At 42.9% G+C, this 19,917-nt stretch overlaps 1 protein-coding gene across 1 annotated transcript in view; it reads right to left on the reverse strand.

The window, feature by feature from the left end:
* The window catches only part of LOC108794507 (WD repeat-containing protein 62-like), a 37,179-nt gene that overhangs the window by 11,664 nt on the left and 5,598 nt on the right, over positions 1-19,917 (reverse strand). Inside the window, exons 5-21 of the mRNA XM_018565553.1 lie at positions 19,047-19,217; positions 17,918-18,055; positions 15,509-15,688; positions 14,089-14,249; positions 11,749-11,938; positions 11,507-11,641; positions 11,258-11,424; positions 10,893-10,984; positions 10,664-10,789; positions 9,792-9,862; positions 7,470-7,591; positions 6,327-6,399; positions 4,927-5,038; positions 3,393-3,456; positions 1,951-2,073; positions 1,075-1,196; positions 443-495 (exon numbers count right to left, since the gene is read on the reverse strand). Of these exons, the coding sequence (XP_018421055.1) occupies positions 443-495; positions 1,075-1,196; positions 1,951-2,073; positions 3,393-3,456; positions 4,927-5,038; positions 6,327-6,399; positions 7,470-7,591; positions 9,792-9,862; positions 10,664-10,789; positions 10,893-10,984; positions 11,258-11,424; positions 11,507-11,641; positions 11,749-11,938; positions 14,089-14,249; positions 15,509-15,688; positions 17,918-18,055; positions 19,047-19,217 (2,100 nt within the window). The remainder of the gene's footprint in view (positions 1-442; positions 496-1,074; positions 1,197-1,950; positions 2,074-3,392; positions 3,457-4,926; positions 5,039-6,326; positions 6,400-7,469; positions 7,592-9,791; positions 9,863-10,663; positions 10,790-10,892; positions 10,985-11,257; positions 11,425-11,506; positions 11,642-11,748; positions 11,939-14,088; positions 14,250-15,508; positions 15,689-17,917; positions 18,056-19,046; positions 19,218-19,917) is intronic.

The following is a 19,917-nucleotide window of genomic DNA, read 5'->3' on the forward strand; positions in this document are numbered from 1 at the left end:
AATTGTAGAGAAATAAACATGAACTCTGGGTTCTTACAGGGAACATACTGTATGTGCTTTGCTTACACAGGAAGGCAAATTCATTCTTCAACATTCTTCAGGCAAATGTGGCTTAAAAGGCTGGACTTTGTGGCAGAGCAAGCATATGAAGAGCATGATCGGAAACAGAAGGGTTGGGGGGGGGGTTTGAACCTGGGACCAGAACCAGCCCCCCCCCACCCCACAGCCAAACCAATTCTAGTGATGACGGCCTAAAGGTAAAAACATCCTGTGTCCCTCATTGGACGAGAAAGAATACATATAATGATGTACTCAGGAGTACAGAGCTGCAATAATTTGCATCTTTTAGATCTGCCTGGAGTTCAGTTTTTATTGATCCTTCGGTTTCTATCAGTTTACTCAAGTGAGGCGGTTTATAAAATAAGCAATAATTTGATCTTACCAGCTTCCTAGCCCAGAGGGGCATCCTGCCATTAGTCTGCAGGAATGAAGGGTCTACAGTAAGAAAATAAAAAAAAAATAACGTCTACTAATAGTTAAAGGAAAAAGACCTTCTGTAAACACTTGCACACATAGTTTCACTGTCCATGCACTGTATCATATATACTTTTACACACATAGTACTACAGGACCAAAACTTAAAGTAAAGTCCATTATCCCCTTGGTACAACACCCCCCTCCCTCCCCCAAATAAACAAAATACATTGTGCCAGTCATTAGGTGCATCAAATTTTCTTCCCTTATTTTTACTTGGTGATCCTGCCAGTAACTTCCTGTCCTAAGGTGCCCCTCCAATGCAGTGAGCATTGTCACCCTGGGACAGGAATTGTGGTAGAAGTACAGAACATATTCCTCTCTGCTTATTTCCATAACACAGGGGAGAAGTGTTTTGTAGTTCACAGAGGTTCTGATAACACAAGGTGATAGTACTGATTGAGATAACAGCAGACAGAGTACATGAACTTGAAAGCTCACTGTGTTTCTGGCCGATTATTATTACTTGCACGTACATAATCCACAGTTAATATGCATTCCAGTGGATACTGGAATCCACAGTTAATATGCAGCACCTACCTCCGTCAAAGCGATCCACAGAAGGGGTGTCCATTGATGGCTCATCAGCATTACTACTCTTATCCAAGAACAAGTCATCATGAGAGCTCTCATCCAGAAAGTCTACCAAGAACGTTTGTCTCCTAAAAACAATATCAATATTTATTACAATAAAGTCTTATGAAAATTGCCAAACAAATTGTATCCTGCTAATGGCTGCGAGTATATAAAAAAATATTACAGCCTATTGTAATAATGGGTCAGTCCATCCAAAAGTGATATTTAGGCATTCGGTGGATCCTGATGGGCTGGTTCAGCCTGTGACTTCTTGTTGGAATTTTCAGCGGTGGGATCTCCCCGACATATTTCCAAGCTGTCCCTGTGTACATAGAAATTGCAGTTGCTCCCTCCTGTCGGTGTGTTCTAGCATCCTCTGCTGTTATTTTTCAAAATATATGGAAAATGGGAATGACAAGCTCAAACAAGAAGACTGCTAACCTCTCATAATGGCCACAAGAGGTGCAGACCCCTAAACTCAAAGGTCTCACTAACTAGAGACCTCAAGAACTATAAGAAACTGTCAATGTGATTGGCATTCCAGCATCTACCAGATCTAAAATATCAGTTTTGGGTAGAATGACCCTTGAGCCAATAAATACCAGATCATAAGAAGATTAAATGGTAGGTTCAGATAAAAAACCCTAGATAGGAATGTTTTTTACCTTTTAAAGGATGTTTACATTTATTTACCTTTAAGAGCACCATTCCTTGCTACGCTGCATGATTATGCAGCATGGAGGCCAGAACTTTTAGGTCACAGTTACACTTTTGCTCGATATACAAAAAGCAAAAAAAAAATTGTAATTTTTGAGCAAACATACTAAAATGGATACTTACCGCAGATTAATGTGACTTTCGTCATCAATCACAGATGTGGTTTTTCCTGCTAGTGAATTCTCATCTATGTGCTGCCTCATACATGTTGTCATGATGGGATCCAGCTGCCAGATGAACACACAGCTATAGGAAACACAAGATGTCAAACAGGATTTGACAAGTGGCCAGTACTGTGGTCAGGGTTCCTGAATATAAGGACAATACTGGATGACGCATTTCAGACTCAACGTAATGTAAAGTTACAACCAAGGACGTCAGGTTCAAAATACACCATCTGGTATTATTTCACATATGCTGAAGTTTTAAATAAGGTGTTATTTTGGATGCTGGGGGTACTCCTGCTTTCTATGAACTTGTTATGGAGTGGAGAGATCAGTGCTGACCTAAAAAGTGGGTGAGAAAAGGGTTGGCAAGGAGCAACCTTGTATTTTACAACATACAGAATCTGACAGATTCATTGGCTTCCACCTAAACTGTCCCTATCCGAGTACCTATATGACTGGATTTTCAACCTGGCTAACTATGCAACTATGTGACCTCATAAAGCTTTAAAGAACATCTTATGAATGTTAGCATGAATGGTAACCAATATCCAGTGTAAAGCTTAATTGCATTGCAGCACAAAGATGTAAACCAATTTGACATAGTGGCGCCTCTTGGTCTGGCCTTTGCCCTAGGTTGGAATTGGGAAGCTCTGTATGGTTATATGAAAAAAATAAGGAAAGGATATTATTAGCTGAATACCTATAAAGGCAGTACAAGAATAACAACATTACTCTAAAAATCCTAATAGGAAAAAAACTCTGATACAGTTGGACTCAACTATGAGGAAACATCCCCCACAAAGCCTCAGTGAGAGGGGATCTTGCCTAAAAAGTTGACCTTGCACTTTACAGCAAGGTCTGCTTTAAATGTAATCTCCTATGCAAACATTTTTTTTGGGGGGGGTGTATTTAGAAACTCTGCTAAACTACATAGCCATGGTACTACTTCCAGGTCCATCTCCCTGATAATTGAACAGCGGTGATTTATTGTCCAATGGGCAGACCGGAGGTGGAGAAGTGACACAAAGTTACATTGCCAATTCAGAAAATACATGTGGCACCTTCTGGCTGTGCAGTGTGGCAAAGCCAACCATGCAAGTCACAAGGCTGGCTGAAAGGAATCAAACATCCTATATAAGCAAAAAAAGGTAAAAACTATTTTCATTTGGATCTACAATGATCAACTTTTTGCTCAGGATTTTCATTTTTTAACCAGGAAGCAATCAACAAAACGACTGTTCCTTTAATTTGAGTTTGAATTGTGAAGAACAAAATAACCCACAGTGCAAAAAGTTATACTTTCTTATAATTCAACTTCCTGGATTATCGATCATAAATGTCAAGGGATTGTCAGATCATCATTCTGTTATCACAGAAAATAAAACAACTCCAACTAACCTGTCACCAGAAACCGTGATCAGCCTTTTGCAGTCATATGTGAACTTCATGTCCGTAACAATATCTGTGGAATAATCATTTTCATACAGATTGTTAAAAGACAGTTCACTGAGACTGTAGAAACACGAATTCCACACCAACAAAAAGAAATTTCCACATTAAAGTTTAATACCGGAAACTCAATGTCTTGTAGAGGCTCAGGTATGTAACTGGCAAACTGTATGTCAAAGAAGTATCTAAAGTATTGATCCTTATACAAGACCAAAAAGGATTCTTTGTGAGATGGGGCTGTCAGTTCAGACAGACATTCTCCTCACAGAGGGTACAGCTACAAGGAAAACCAACCTTTTGTGAGAGAGTAAAGGTTCGGAAGGTCTCTAAGGGGTTCAAACAATGGTTTCTGGAGTGCAGAGAGAACGAGATTAAGAGCCCATTAAGTCACAGGATAGCCTATATGTTTTGTATAAATCTGCAACCAATCTTAAACTCCCACCTTTGTTTTCCAAAGAAAAGATCTAGCCTCTAAATCAGTGGTTCTCCACCTGCGTAACCTCAGGACCCACATTTGTCATTAAGTCGTTATCCAAGTCGCACTGCAATGGAACGCACGGCATTGCGGTATCGCGCATTCCGGTGCGGGCGATCGAACTGTGGGTGGGAGGTGCGTTTGGAGTGCCATTCAAATGAAATGGCAATGCAACACACCTTCCACACCAGGATGTGCGGTAGGTGCGATTGTGTGGTAAAGTGCATTAATCTCTGTACTAGTGTAATTGGGAACTTAAAAACATTGACAGACATTCTCACATACACACTCCAAATTTTTTTATTTTTTTTTAAGATCCACCTAGTCTCCCTACCTTACGAGAACTGGAGTGGACCCTCAGCCTGAGGTCCAGTGTGGGCTGCTATGCTGTGATGGAGCTCCATCCTTATATGCATTGTTTCTACAGCTCCCTTGCGCACCCTGTAGATGTGACGGGAGCCAGAATGTGATGTCACTCCAGTCCAGGCACCTGTATAGGTCACGTGAGGGAGCTGTAAGGAATGTACGTATGGATGGAGCTCCCTCGCAGCCATAGCCTCATCCCACCTTAAGCTGACACTCGGCATCGGCACATTTTGAATGGCTGCTTGGTGTGAGAACTGACAGTGTTGCGCAGGGGAAAGCAGAGCAGCCTCTCGCCTTGTGCAGTGGAAGGCATGCGGTGACCCAATGAAAACGGGGTTGCGACCCACCAGTTGAGAACCAAGGCTCCAAATGCACTGAATGGGAAATGACACATCAGCAACAATTAGTGCAGGCATTGGTAAGAAGTAATCATAAGCAAATCTTATATCTGCCAAAGAACTCTTCATCTATATGGCCAGTGGAATAGTTCAGTTAGCAAGAGACAGGTCTTATATGTACTAGGTGAACCATTATTTTACCAAATCATGGGGGGAACAAAATTCTTTGCTCATCTCTAATAGGAGCACAATCAACATCCACTCTATTACTCAAATACATACAAGTAACAAATAAAAGACTGACCAGAGTGCCCATACATCATGGCTACACATTCCCCAGTTTGCAGGTCGAACAGAGATATGCTTTTATTGGAACAGCTTGTGGCAAAGAATCTTCCAGAGGGATCCATCTGCACCTGTATTTGGATGAAGAGCAAATCAGTAGGCATACAGAGATGACAGCAACCCACTCACACTTAATAAGGCGCGCAGTAATAATCAAACCAGTAGTGTAAGTACACATGCAAAATTGTTCACATAGCACTAACAGTCTATAGAAGGTCACACATAGCCAGCATTGTGCAGATACAAGTGTATTAAGAGAGAGTGGAGAGGGGGCAGAACAGTTATTGTGGAGATCAGGTCTGGAGGAACTCAAGTTGGGGAGTGCTGTGAAGGTCAACTGGGAGTCAGAGATGTCAGCTGAGACTCCTTTTGGTCTGACATTTGGATTGCTTTCCCATCCAATACCTGACCTCATGTGGTCTTCCAGCTCCATAGTATGTACAAGCATAAGCATGTACACTATTATCAGCATGGAGGTCAAGCAGTTGACAGGACAGGAATGCTCAGACCTTAGGGGGTACTCTTGGCTCTAGAGTTCTATTCCAACATACAGTATTACTATATAAGGGTGCTAATATAAATATTTAATGGGTAGGCTTGCACGGTTATAACAAGCTAAGAATGAATACTGAAGTTCTAGCACAAGCTGGGTGGTATCCGGCCCCTTAACATTTGGGCAATATGCAGCCATAGACATAACCTGATTATGGTATGGCTTTGCATTTCCGGGCTGTTTAGGAGCATTATCCAGAATGTGCCGTGCACTGCGGACGTCACCATAAAAAGTATTTTATTAAAGACCAGGGTGAGTGTCCCTGGCTTTCGGCTGCCCGCCTCTTATGCGTTTCACCCTGATGGGCTTAATCGTAGTGACCATAGAGATAATATTGTCTCTGTGGTTAGGCCTGTCAGGGTGGAACGAGTTAGAGGTGAGTGGCTGCCAAGTTCCTCTGTGTCTTATGCTGTCTAGGAGCGGACACATACACAGCCAACAACCTTGCTTGACATAAATGTTGTCTGTGGGTGTTCAGTGGTCAGTTCATTTGACAGTACCTACTATCGAGGACAGGGGTGGGCAACCTTACAACTCCAGCTGTTGTGGAGTTCCCATAGTTCCCACAAGTCCCATAAGTCATTGCAAGACTGACAAGCCACAGGCTTGATTTCCAGAGGCATGACAGGATTTGTAGTTCACCACTGCCTTACGATACCTCAACCTTGTGTGAAAAATGAAAATGAAACAGCTGCAGTGTATTTCAGTGACCTACTGTTGTCCACCATATAATAATTTGCACCACCGGTGGAGTGCTCAAGTTGCCTTCTCTAATATAGGGTCATCTAGCATCCTTGCCTGCTTACCTTTAATAAGGCTCCCGCACTCTGAGAACTTTTGACCGTCTTCTCTTGTTTACCGCTTGTAACATTGTAGAATCTAGAAACGTACAGAACATAATATGTGATATACCATGATGTCACTCATTTCCTACCATTCACTACTACCGTCCATACAAAACAGACACATCCTGTAACAACCGCGTTCATGCAAGGATTCCACTGACATTCGTTGAGGGACACCGTACACCACTGGAATATTGGGATTGCCTCAACAATGGTGACTCATATAGTTCTATGTGGACAGGTTCCTTTTAATATCAGATCTGGTACTGACATTTGTGTACGAGTTTATGTCTAGGTAAAAAAAAAAAAAAGTTAATACTCATCCGAACCTCAGAGCTGGCCGTCTGTGACACTGCTTCCTCCAGTCGGTCTCCTTCTCCATTGCAGCGATGGTATGTCCCTCGACGTCTTCACATCCTATAGACGGTGTATAGAACGCGATGACTCAGGGACCTTAGACTGCTGCAGTGGGTGTTCTGCATGCAAATGCAGCCTGCTTAGGAGTGCCCACTTCTCCAGACTGACACCAACACAACATGGCATTTTGAGATTTGCAGAACTCCTCCCGAGTGCCAGCCCACTGCTTGCATCAGAGCTCTTAAGAGCAGTACCGAGGCAGGGTGCTGTGATGTTTTCAGGTAGCTATGTACAGCACCCTGTCAGCCCCTCCCACCAGCTTTGATTTGCCTGCATTACATACAGAAGCACAGAGACCCAGTAATGACATCACTGGATCTGAAATAGGGTATGTCATGAAAATGGAAAGGTTTTGTGTTAGCATGTTGATGAATGGAGAAAGGAGGTACCAGGGAAGTCCGGATATAATCAGATGAACTTTCAGCTTTAAAACCATCCTCTTTGCAGTAAGAACTTTATTTTACATATTTATTTTAGTGGCAGAATTGCATTTTCTGAGGAACTGCCTCACGGGTTAATTTAAAGCAAGTTAACCATCTTCATCATTCCAGCTTACGGCATTAAGATATTAGAATCAGAACACGCTATACACTATGTTTCCCCTTTAAGGAAATGGAGCACATTGCACAGAGGGTGGTCAACACACATGTTTAATAAAACGGTTTCCCATAAGATGGGGTCACTTACCTTATAGTTTTATCCTGACACGCAACAGCTGCAATCTTCTGGGTGACATCAATATCCAAGTCATACAAAGTTGTTTTCTCCACGACATGGTGTAAACGCAAGAAATGAATCCCTTCTGGGAGCTAAACATAAGAGAAAGTGAAAAACGCGCTCCACTGGGGGCAGATAGTAGCACTGCTTACCAAGATCTTATTTTAAAGGGTAGTGGTTACCAGTGACACTATGAAATCTGAACCTCCATTCAGGAAATATTAGAATAGAAAATCCTTAGTGCTCTGGGAGGCTTTTTTTTAATTTTATTATTTACTTGTTTTCTCTCCCTGGCAAAGCAGAAATGTCAGGCTGAGTATAAGGTTCACTTATCTTCTTCATGAACTGAGTGATAACAGACATTCATAGCAAGGCTGCTGACAGGAAGACACAAAGCAACAAAATACTTTGCTAAAGTTGTCAGTTTACTATCCAACAGCCCAGACAGAGTAGAAGTTATTAGCCCTAAGTAAGCTTGGGCAGCAGACAGAGAAGCCTCCATAGGAGGGGGGGTTTCTACCAACCTGACATTTCTGCTCTGACAGGGAGAAAATTAGGGATGCACCGATACCGGTTTTTCAGTATTGAGTACCAATATTTTTTTTTTTTACTCGCCAATATCGAAAGTTCCATTAAGGAAGCCAAGCAGCGTGTAATGACTTGCCACCTGGCTTCCCGATTATCATGTAAGCCAGCTCCATGCTCGATTGTCACCATGTGACGAGGAAGCATGGAGCTGGCTTTCTGGCCAATCAGGAAGCCGGGCGCTGTGTAATGACTCGTAGCTCGGCTTCCCGGTTTGCCAGGAAGCCGGCTTTCTGGCCAATCAGAAAGCTGGGGGGCAAGTAATGACTCGTCGTCCGGCTTCATAATTGGTCGGGAAGCCTGCCAATCAAGAAGCTAGGCGGCAAATCATTACACGCTGCCCGGCTTCCTGATTGGCCGGGGAGCTGGCTCCATGATCTCTCGTCACCAAGTGACGAGGGAGCAAGGAGCCGGCTTCCTAGCCAATCAGGAAGCTGGGCAGCATGTAATGACTCGCCGCCTGGCTTCCTGATACCGGAAGTATCGGGCTAGGCATCAGAGCATTTGGCCGAGTACTAGTACCAGTGCATCCCTAGAGAGAACTAAATAACTGCACAGATCTATGTAGGGTTGCAATACTACAACACCTGAGAACTATAATAATTTGCCAACAAGGTATTCCCAACTGGTTCTGTTTAAAATTGTGTACTTACAATATGTCCTCCAAAAAAAAGAAAACAGTAACAATAATATAGGCACCAGAATTCTACCTGAACGCCTTGGCTGATGTACTTGCCCATCTGTTTCCACCCAGCATTAACTTACAAAATTGCTCTATCTCTTAAAAAATGGCTGCTGTAAATAGAGGTACTTCACTTGTCAACATCATATACACCCAAACCCCTTCTCCCATAATGCATTGCTTTCTGGACCACAATGTGGTGGGTGTGTCCTGCTGTGAACGCACATCATCTCACTTCATGAAAAACTATTTTCTAGGCAATAGCCTTGATGTTGCAAAACATTACGTCCATTGGAAAAAAAGAGACGAGCAAGAAGAAACAGGTTATAGGACACGGGTAGGAAACTTTGGCACTCCAGTTGTGGTCAAAACTACAAATCCCACCATTCCTCTGTGAGTCATTCTTGTGGTTGTCAGAGCCTTCCAATGCCTCTTGGGACTTGTATTTCCACAACAGCTGAAGTGCCGAGGTTGCCTGCCCCGGTATTGAATAGGTTCCATGTAGTCTATAGCCAGTGTCTTCTAGTACACGAGGGGTCCATTTATAAAACAGTGGTTTGACATTAGAGTAGCCATACTGCACCTTTAAAAAGGAGTCCCTGTGTGTGTGTGTGTTGTAGCCATGGCTCCAAGCTCCCTCCGCGATGGACTACAATCTCAGAATTAGTTTGGTAATTTGTATTGCGATCCATCACAGGAGCGAGTTTGGAGTGGTGACTACTTTACAACACACACAGGGACCATGGGGAACAAAAGTAGCCACCCTCCATAAGGAAGGACAGTGTCAGCACCAATTCAGAGATGATTTGAGGATCTACAGCCGAGTGATACACAAATAAGATACATTTTTGTTATTAGTTCAGGTACTTGAATGCATGCAGGTACCCACACCGATCTACTTTCAGAAAGGCTTCGGGGCCTCCAATAAATAATTATTTAGTCTTGGGAGGGTCTCAGAAGTAGAAGGAGCTCAGACAAGACAGAGGACCACTTGGTGAAGAAGAGTGTACTGTATGAATTCTTACCACTTGGGCTGGACGAAAATAAATGCTCTTATCTGCTCCACAGGTGATCATGTGCATCTCCTCTGCGTTACCTTAGACAGTGAGAGAATTATATTTAATGTATAAACACATGGTGGATATAAAACTGATCGCACTCATTCACATTATTCAGGTGTAGTATGTATGAAAAGAGTTGTAAAAAAACAGGGATCCGGCTACTTGACCTCATTTATGTGAGGAAGAGGATACGGCGGTCTCAAAGAGGATGAAGCCTAAACCGGGGAACGCGCAGACTCCACGGAATACAAGGATGCCGGAAACTATAAGGATTTGCCAACAGAGCAACCAGGCGCAAAATTTAAATGTCAGTAACGCCATTAGTGTAACAGAACACTGAGGTTGTGTACTGATACAATGAGGACACCCATTAAGAAGAATCTACAGCACAGAACAAGTTGTCATTTCACCACATAGCCTTGATACAACATATAAAAGAAGCATAATGATGAGCTACTTTGATTTGCACAGTTGCTGAATGGTGTATGCTGAATATACAGTACACACACATACACACATGTATTTATACATACACAATATGTAATATCAAGCATTTGTCTTGCAGACTAGATCGAGAGATCAACAGGTGGAACAAGGGGTTCCCATATGATTCATTTATGTCAATTTAAAGTAGGACTATTAGCTATGATGTTTCACAACCCAACTGAAAATACTGCTTATCATGCAGGCAAAAAGCTAGAACGTGGCAAGGCAACAAGCAGGGCATGCTTACCTTTTGGCTCCTGTGCTTTTATTTTGTCTTGTTGTACAAGCTCTGAAGAAAATACTATAGAATATATTAATAAAGAGCTCAAATGCACAATATAAAAACACACCTGCAAACTTCACCGCTGTTATGGAGGAAGAATGGTCATCCAGAGTCTGGAGCAAACTGTAATCACGTTCCACACAGAGTACGTGGATCAGACGGTCCCGGCTGGCCGATGCCAATAGTGTCATACCTGCATGAAAGGCGTAAACCCGAAAGGTGATTTGTCTATACCTAGAATACAAATTCAATACACCAGCTGTATACAATGATGGGACAACTCTTATCAAACCTACCGGTCAAAGGACTGGAGTATTCCAGACACAGAACTTCTCCGTCGTGAGCCTCAATCGTCAGCAACTCCTCGAAGTTCTGAAGATCATATATCCTAAATGGATTTCAGAAATTTAAGTTGTTTGCCTACAGCTTTATAAGCCAATGTGCCCTATGTGTTGCTGCCCAGCAATGCAGTGATAGGAAACAGCTTTGCAACAGAAAGAGAGAGACACACACACACACCCTCGAACAGCTACTTATGAATTTTGCTGCTTGATTCATACAGTATCCAGGTGCCCAAAAATCATATGTCTTGCTGCAAGGAGATATGTATGTATGTATGTATGTATGCATGTATGTATGCATGTATGTATACTAAAAATACCTTATATTTCCCATCCGGTCTCCAGATGCCAGCTGAAGTCCATTGTGGCTCACTTTCATAACACGGATTCCGCTTTTGGAGTCTTTGGGCTCCAGCTTTTCAGAAGTGGTGGAGGCGTCTTTCAAATACTGAATATTGTTCTCAACATATATCACGTTATGCAATTCCTTGAAACAAAAGAAAAAGTATATTAAAGTGCTCCCACCAAACACGTGGCATAGGCATTTAACAAAAGAATGTGGGGATTACACTACTATAGATGTTCCTCTTCAGAGCCGGGTATGAGCTCCTCTCCAGGTTCCAGAGACGGATGGTGTTGTCCGAGGAACAGGTAAAAAACGAGCCCTGGCTCAGACGCATTTTCCTTCCGATTTCAGGATACACCTTAATGACACAAGCAAGACTGGAGCTCAGCCACAGATCCAGAAGGTCACCATAATACTATCAGCTTTTGCGTTACCGATTGGCCAACAGCATTAGACAAAACTTGCCTCTATATTCCAGACGTAGGAGCTGTGATAGAGAGCCGAGTAAACCTTTCCAACCTTACGGGTGTTGCTGACATCCCACACGTATATACTGTGGTCATTATACACACAGCACAGCCACTGATTGCCTTCATCGTACACAAGAGCGCAAGTGTCCGCATAACTGGCATCCTCCTGCTTTACAAACAGAGAGCTGCAAGAGAAATGATACACTAAGCATTACACAAGCATACCCAAACCCGAGAACAAAAATGTAATATATTGCAGCTTGCAAGTCTTTGGATGGAGTGGCTACTTTAGATTTTATTTTTCAGGCTTTTTTCACCTTTATTTTCAACTGGTGATCCTGCCAGTAACAGACTTCCTGTCCTAGGGTGACAACGCTCACTCACTGCATTGTATTTATAGAGAAACAGCATTGCCACGCTAGTAAAAGACTACAAAAACACCTTTCTTTCTCTATAACAGAGGGGAAGGGGTTCTGTAGTCCTCAAAGAGAGCTAGGAACAATGTAACTGACACGAATGCAGCACAAGTAGAGAGCAAAGGCAGTGAGAGAAAATTCCAAATTTTAGGTTGGCATCTAAAGAGGAATAGATGGGAAATCTTCTAATGGGGACACTAGTTCTGGTGACGCCGATGACCAGCAGGGATTTCTCTCACTTGCTGTTGTGGAATCTTCCCAGAGGGCAACATGCCAAACAAAAACAACAAAACAACACACACACACGTTATAACTCTCCCTTACTATATTGGAGGATTTCCTTTAACTTCCTGATAGACACACACACACACAAAAAAAAAAAAAAAAAAGTGATAGGGGTTCGAACCCTTCTGGGCATTCTCTGCTCCGCAGCTGCATGTAAACAAAAGGGTGTGGTGGCTTGTGGTGATGTAATTTACCCAATATGGCCACATAGCCATACTAGGTAAATGTCATTACCAAACATGGGCAAGGTAGTCATTGAAGTCCAGTGATGTCACTGTACCCCAACAATTTACTTATGTCAAGCTTTAAGTTGGGGGAATTTCCCACCAGAAGCTGATAGGACGGCATGGAAGGAGCTCCTTCCCAATTCTAAGGCTCTCCTTTCAGTTTTGCAGGAACTCAGGTTCGGACTGGGTTCTGTAGTGCTGACACATTTCCACACTTCTCGGTGTTTGGAATATTGTGTCCCCTGTTGGCCTCTGTTATTCCTCCCGATGACCCTTATGTCACTACTGTGTCTTGCACTGACAATGACTGTGGGTTGGCAGATGAAACCACAACAGGCAGCTATAAAGACATCCAATGTAACACAGCAGGAGTCAAATAGTTAAGAGTAAAGTGATTTTTTAGGAACTCTCCCAGTCAGGACGCTGATAGAGAATTTGGTCCAAGCTCTCCATATTTGTTACCGTTCAGGGGTCAACGATAATCAACACAGAAAACTCAATAGTTTTCCGTCACAGCTATACACCTTTTGATAACGTGGAACTACAACCTTCTATCCTTTATAGCCAAAGAAGGTGCCATCTTATCCTATATTTGGAATGCAGGTGCCGTGGTGCACATGGGCAACCTTGATAGTAACGGTTTTGGGAGACATTAATTGGTGGTTTTAGCTCCTCAATAAATTAAAATGTCTGGCATTTCAGGCTATGACGGAACATGTGGCTCGCTCCCCAATCTTCTCGGTAATTGGCCCAGTACGGTCACATGTGGGCAGTGGCGACTCTAGGAACAATATATAGGGGGGACGCATAAGATACCACAGTCAAAACTGGGGGGGGCACTAATAATTTTATGAGTCAAAGAAAAGTACAGCACACTGTGGAGGAGGGATCCCTCATCACTGCTGTGCGTAAGAGCAATTGCTGTGACCCTGGTAGTTCTGGTAATGACTCCTGTCAACTGTATAGGGACTACAAATCTCAGCTATACATTATACAGCAATGCAGAATACCACCAACTATAGAGGACTACAAATCCCAGCAATACATTATACAGCAATGCAGAATATCAGCAGCTATAGAGCACTAGAGATCTCAACAATACAGAATAATGCGGTCAGGGGTGCGTGCAACGCAGAGCGCGGCGGTCAGGGGTGCCCCCCTGTAGTGACGCCTATGCATGTGGGTGGAGAGAATATCAACAGCCATGTCTAAGCAATAACCTACATTGTGCTTAATTTGCTTGCTTTCCAAGGCTGAGCAGATTGGTGGAGGTATAAAGCAAGGGAAATTGTGTGTTGCCAAAAGGGGGGGGAGGGGGGGTCCATTAAAGCAAACTTTGCCCCACATGAACAAATTTCAGGTTTGTGTTAAACAACATAACAATGTTAACAATTACATGTGCATTACCTTGGATCCAGCCCCAGAGCAACGTCCACACCCAGGTGGTGAGGTCTAGGTAAATCAGTCACATACTGGAGATTGTGAGCGCTAAATATCCTGACCACGCCCTCCTCGCAACCACAGAACACAAGCTGCTCCGTGACACTCAGGCAGTAGGAGGCAGACACCTGACAGGAACAAAGAGGAGAGAGTTGGCAAACAAGTAAAGCTGAACTCGGGCCCAAAAAAAAGAAAAAGAAATAAGTTAATTTAAATATATTCAAGTTAGTAAACTAAACGGGAGATTATAATCCATGACTGGAGCGAGTTTGGAGCGGTGACTACTTTACAACACGCACCGGGACCACGGGGAACAAAAGTAGCCCCCCTCCAGAAGGAAGGACAGTGTCAGCACCAATTCAGAGATGATTTGAGGATCTAAAGCCGAGTGATACACAAATAATATATACAGGGTTATTCACAAAAGGGTGAAGTCTTTGGAGATGGGAGGAGAAGTGAACAATCTAGGACAACATAGCTGAACTGGAAAGTGAGCTGAATTGGAGAATTGTTCCAAATCAGCTATTATGTCCTAGATTATTCCCTTCTCCCGTCTTCTCCAAACTCTTCACCCTTTTGTGAATAACCCTGACAGTTTTCCCTAATAGTTATGGTACTCAAATGCATTTTTTAAGCTTTAACTCCTGAGTGTTACTTTAAATGCTGAAGGAGCTTCTCAGCTTATCTAAGCAGCTTCTTCGGTTGTAGTGTCAGGAACATACCCTCACATTCTATGGTGGTTGAATTGCAGGGCTAAACAAATCGCAGTAGCCAATGCTCCTTAAAGATGAAAGCTAGCGCCTAACTTCTAAGGTTCTCTAGCTGTTGTCATTGGAACGGGCAGCTAAAAAAAATCCTGCTGGCTCCAGAATAGGACAGATTTGCTCCTGAATACCATATTCATTTGTCCACCCCTGGATTAATGTGATTGAGTTACCGGTGTGGCTATAAATGCTGGAGTACGTTCCTGACATGCATTCGAACCAAACAATGCTATGATACATAGCAATAAATCTTCAACATTGCAAAAAAAGATGACAAAAGTTCATTTAAATGTGACTAATTAGCAATCATAAAATACTTACACCATTGCAATGGCTTCAACCGATGTCCTTTAGTTTAAAATTATAAAATTGCTCAAACCAGTAAACAACTAAAAATTGCTGTTGGTAGAATGCGGTGGACCGGTCTCATGTATGAGCCTCACGCCTCCTCTGAGGCTGACGGATATAAAACATAGACAAGATTGGGGATACCTCATATGTCCATGTGTGGTGCTTGTGACATGGTCCTTTCAGATATTTATCCCCTATGACCAGATAGATCAGCTTCACCACAGAAAACAAGGGCATAAAATACAAACTGGTTTTCAAGTCATTCATCTCACCTTTAATTTCAGCCATTTCTCTAGGACCCTCTTTTCATTGAACTGACAGAGAATTCCAGATAAAGATACACAGAATGTGCTTCCAGCGTTCCTGCCTTTGCCACAAGCAACACCACCAAAGATATTATTGTGGAGGTCACCAAGCAGTCCGGAGCGGCCAACCAGAGGAACCGTCCCAACCTAAACAAACAGACACAGTTGTTTCATAGATTTCATCAGATCATAGTAAATTGGAACAGATTATGTGACATATACATAGATTTCATATTGCAAGTTAATTCTAGGCAATGGGCAACAGTATGAGAAGGCATGCTGTGTAGGCCACAATCGTACAAGGTCTTCTGGAATGTGGCCAAAGCAGAAATCCTCCAGAAACATGTCAGATGTGCCTACGCAGAACATAGTGCAAGCCTCATGGTAACAAACATGAGTCTCCAGAATATTAATATTCCATTACCTGTAGAGCTGCAGCTAACGATTATTTTCAAAATCGATTAGTTAGCCGATTATTAAGTTCGATTAATCGGTTAATCGGATAAACAATAAAATAAAGTTTAAAAAATGGCTCCAGTGATAGGACTACTAGTTTGTATTGAGGTTGTAGTCCATCACAGGAGCAAGCTTGGAGCGGTGGAAGTAAAAAAGAAAAAAAAGATAGTGTGGTGTGCAATATAGTGAAATGGAAAGTGTAAAATTATACAGCAATGAATGCAGAATGGCACCGGCTATAGAGGACTACAAAACCCAGCAAAAGCACATTATACAGCACAATGCAGAACACCGCCAGCTATAGAGGAATACAACAAATCCCAGCAATAGTACATAATAGCTGGCGGCATTCTGCATTGCGCTGTATAATGTACTATTGCTGGGTTTTGTAGTCCTCTATAGCTGGTGGTATTTAGCATTGTACCACTTTATAATGTACTATTGCTGGGATTTGTTGTAGTCCTCTATAGCTGGTGGTATTCTGCATTGCGCTGTATAATGTATTATTGCTGGGACTTGTAGTCCTCTATACAGCGCAATGCAGAATATCACCAGCTATAGAGGAGTACAACAAATCCCAGCAATACATTATACATACAGTGTATAATGTATTGCTGGGATTTGTATTCCTATGTATAATATACAGTACAATGTACCATCAGCTATAGAGGAATACAAATCCCAGCAATACATTATAGAGCACCATGTGTGGGAAAGTGCAGGCTTACCTGACCAGTCTTCCAGCAACTTGCTTCTGAGATTGGACCTGTCTATCAGCGGCTGTCATCCCCCCCCCCCCTGCTCCTCCTTACTACATCTCCCCGCGTGCCTTGCCGATCGTGGATGGGCAGGAAATGTGAGGCGGGGAGGAGGTGCGGCGTGTGGAGCGTGGATGCGAGCGGGCCTAACAGCGGCGAGCCTGAGGTGGGGAGGAGGTGCGGCGCACAGCGTGTGGAGCTGTGAACAGGGCCAACTGATCGGAAGCCGATTAATCGATTATTGAAAAAGTTGACAACTTTTTCAATAATCGATTATAATCGATTATGTCGATTAGTTGTTGCAGCCCTAATTACCTGGACCCACTATTTTACTCTCCACAGTGCAATGTATATTGAAGTGACAGCCCCCTCATCACATCTTCATTGCCCAATCTCTACAAACTCACTGGGCTCAGCTTCAATTAGCTAACACAGCAGCCATTTTGTTCTGTGCATATGGGGCTTATTTGTATGGTACACCTATACCAAGAATGTGAATAAGATAAACCCCTGACTTCAAGCTGAACTTCAGGAAAAAACAAATAAAATACGTACGCATAAGAGAGCCATTTTATCTGCCAAAGGATTTGTATTTCTAGCCCCATCTAGCGGGAGTTGATCACTTCCTGCTACAGTTTAACTTACAGCTTTCTTCCCCAGCCGGTGAATGGACAGTACAAGCAGAAGCAACAGATCGATGAACTTGTCTCTCCGTTATTCTGCTCTTTCCTCCAATCAGAATGCTTTCTTGCACTGTGGCACACCTGAAGGGCTCCTTGTGCTGCTTCTACCTCTACTCTCTGAGCTCCACTGTACAGTAGACTGCAAGAGGCTAATACAAGTCAAATCCAGGTAGATACATTGCTTACATTAAAAGAAATTCATTTATTTATGAAGAATTACTGAGCAGTGTCAATGTGTGCCTTGTATATCTGCCTGGAGTTCAGCTTTCAGGAAGGTAAACATATGCAAAAGTTCAGATTAAGGTGAAAAATAAAAAGTGCTTTATATAATTCAGTGCTGGGACTACAAACAGAGAAGGGGCCAGCGGGAGCAAAGAAGGGTAACTAATGTAACTAGATGAAAAGTTGACGATTAATTTGCTCTATGAAGTTTCTGTGCCTGCAGGACGATGTTCTTCATACCACCATCATGTACATACCTGAGATTTCTTTGGAGTCTCCAGATACCAGAACTTGACATGACGGTGACCTGCAGTCACAAAATAGCTGCTGTCTTCAGAAAAAGACACGGCGCTGACCTTACTGGAGACTTTGTTCTTGGCGACTACATTACTGTTCTGTGGAGACATTAAAATGTAAAAGAAAAGATGATGTACACACTGGGAAAAAAGAACCCCACACTGCTGATGAGACCTCTAGACTAAGACAACCCATACACACTACATGGGTCAATTAGCTTGGATTAAGATTTGTTTGTGTTTAGAACCTCTAAATCATACCTGTGCTTTGCCTATGTAGTACAAAGTGACAGGTTCCCATTAATGCCAGTACTATGAACAGCTCATATCTACGTTCTCTTTGCTGTCCCACTGCTCCATTCAGCTGCTGGGAATGAAGAAAAGTTCCTGTCTTTTCAAGGTATGTGACTCACTGCCTTTTCTTCCTAGGTGGCACCATTGGCGTTTTGGCAGTTGACCCTTCACGGCCCGTGTTGGTGATCTTTTTGTTCACGTCAGACAGGTTTTGTATACAAGTCTATGGGAATGCAAAACCTGCTAGAAGCAAGTAATTTGAAGGTCAAGTGCACCTGAATTCTAACTGATCTTTGAAGAATCTCAAACCGATACCATTGACACAAGCCCAAAGCCCATTAACAAAGGCCTTTAAACAACCAGTCACACAAGAGAGTCCTCAGCCCTGTGTAGGCTCCATGTTGTTTCCTCTCTTCATTTCCAATGACGGAAGAGCAGTGAAGGAGCAAAGGAAAAGGTTTAAGTATGCCTGACCTGGCCTAAAGTGCTTCAGATGTAACAATAATGTGAGTCACAAGGACTTCTGAGGCTTCTACGACTTTCTTGATTTGCATTCTTCGTCCAGGTCTAAGAATCAGAAATATATTAAAAGGAGAACTATGAGGTGAGTGCTTTTCACTCACCTCATAGTTCTAGCCAACCTGTGACAATGAGACTGATGGGACAGCACGACAGTCAGGAAGCTAGTGTTTCCAGAAGCAGGCCAGAAATGGCAGACCCATACGTTCCTAATGACAGTTAACTTTAAACCTCCTCTATAGATTATCCCAAGGTTCAGTTAGCAAACTCTTCTTACCTTCCAGTCCCATACATTGACCACCATGTCATGCTGGTACCCCACAGACACAACGTACTTCATGTTGGGGGAGAAGCAGACGCAGGACACTCCATATTTGTGTCCGAGCAGCTCAGAGACCTGAACCTTCTCTGCCACATCCCAGATCCGCACAGCTGGTTTGTGGCCGCTCTGAAGAGAGAAAATGGACAACATAAAAATATTGAAAGGATTTTAGAAGGGAATAAAAGGAACAGGACGGTGTGAAAACTAAATGTCAACCATTCAAACACAGCAGTATAGCCAAATGGGCATGAAGACCGAGGCATTGGCTCATGTGATCACTAGCAAAAGGGGAAAACTAGAGTTCAGGCCATCAAACTGGGTCTGTTCACATGGGCTTTAGCACAGAAAGCTTTCAACAAGATTCAAGCAGCTTCCTTCAACCATACATTCTGTTCCAGTAGGATGTAAAACACAGATCCTAATGGCACTGCTGTCACTAATAAAATAAATTAAAAAAATTAAAAAAGGGGAAGAACACTAGGTGAGTAAAGTTAACTCATACAGTGGGAGGCGACCCCTGTACTGCAAGGGTTAACTGCTTGTTTTTCTCTAGGGGCTAAAATACAGAGGATAAACCCACCTCATCCTCGGTCCTGTAGCAGTGACCACTCACCTCTCTCCCCATTTTGGCTGTGGAATGTCCCTCAGTATCCTGGCATCTAATGCAAGTGAATAGACTGCATGTGATGTGATGACATCAACAAGGCTTAGACAGCTGGAGCCTGGGTGAGAAGAGGCTGCGTGGACCAGTCTAACAACTAGGCATGATCAAAATTCGGGTGGGTATACATTTTTGTATTTTAACTCCTAGAGAAAAACGAGCAGA

Source organism: Nanorana parkeri, unplaced genomic scaffold (genome assembly GCF_000935625.1).
Source record: "Nanorana parkeri isolate BGI_ZX_2015 unplaced genomic scaffold, ASM93562v1 scaffold857, whole genome shotgun sequence".
In the NCBI taxonomy this organism is placed as follows: domain Eukaryota; kingdom Metazoa; phylum Chordata; class Amphibia; order Anura; family Dicroglossidae; genus Nanorana; species Nanorana parkeri.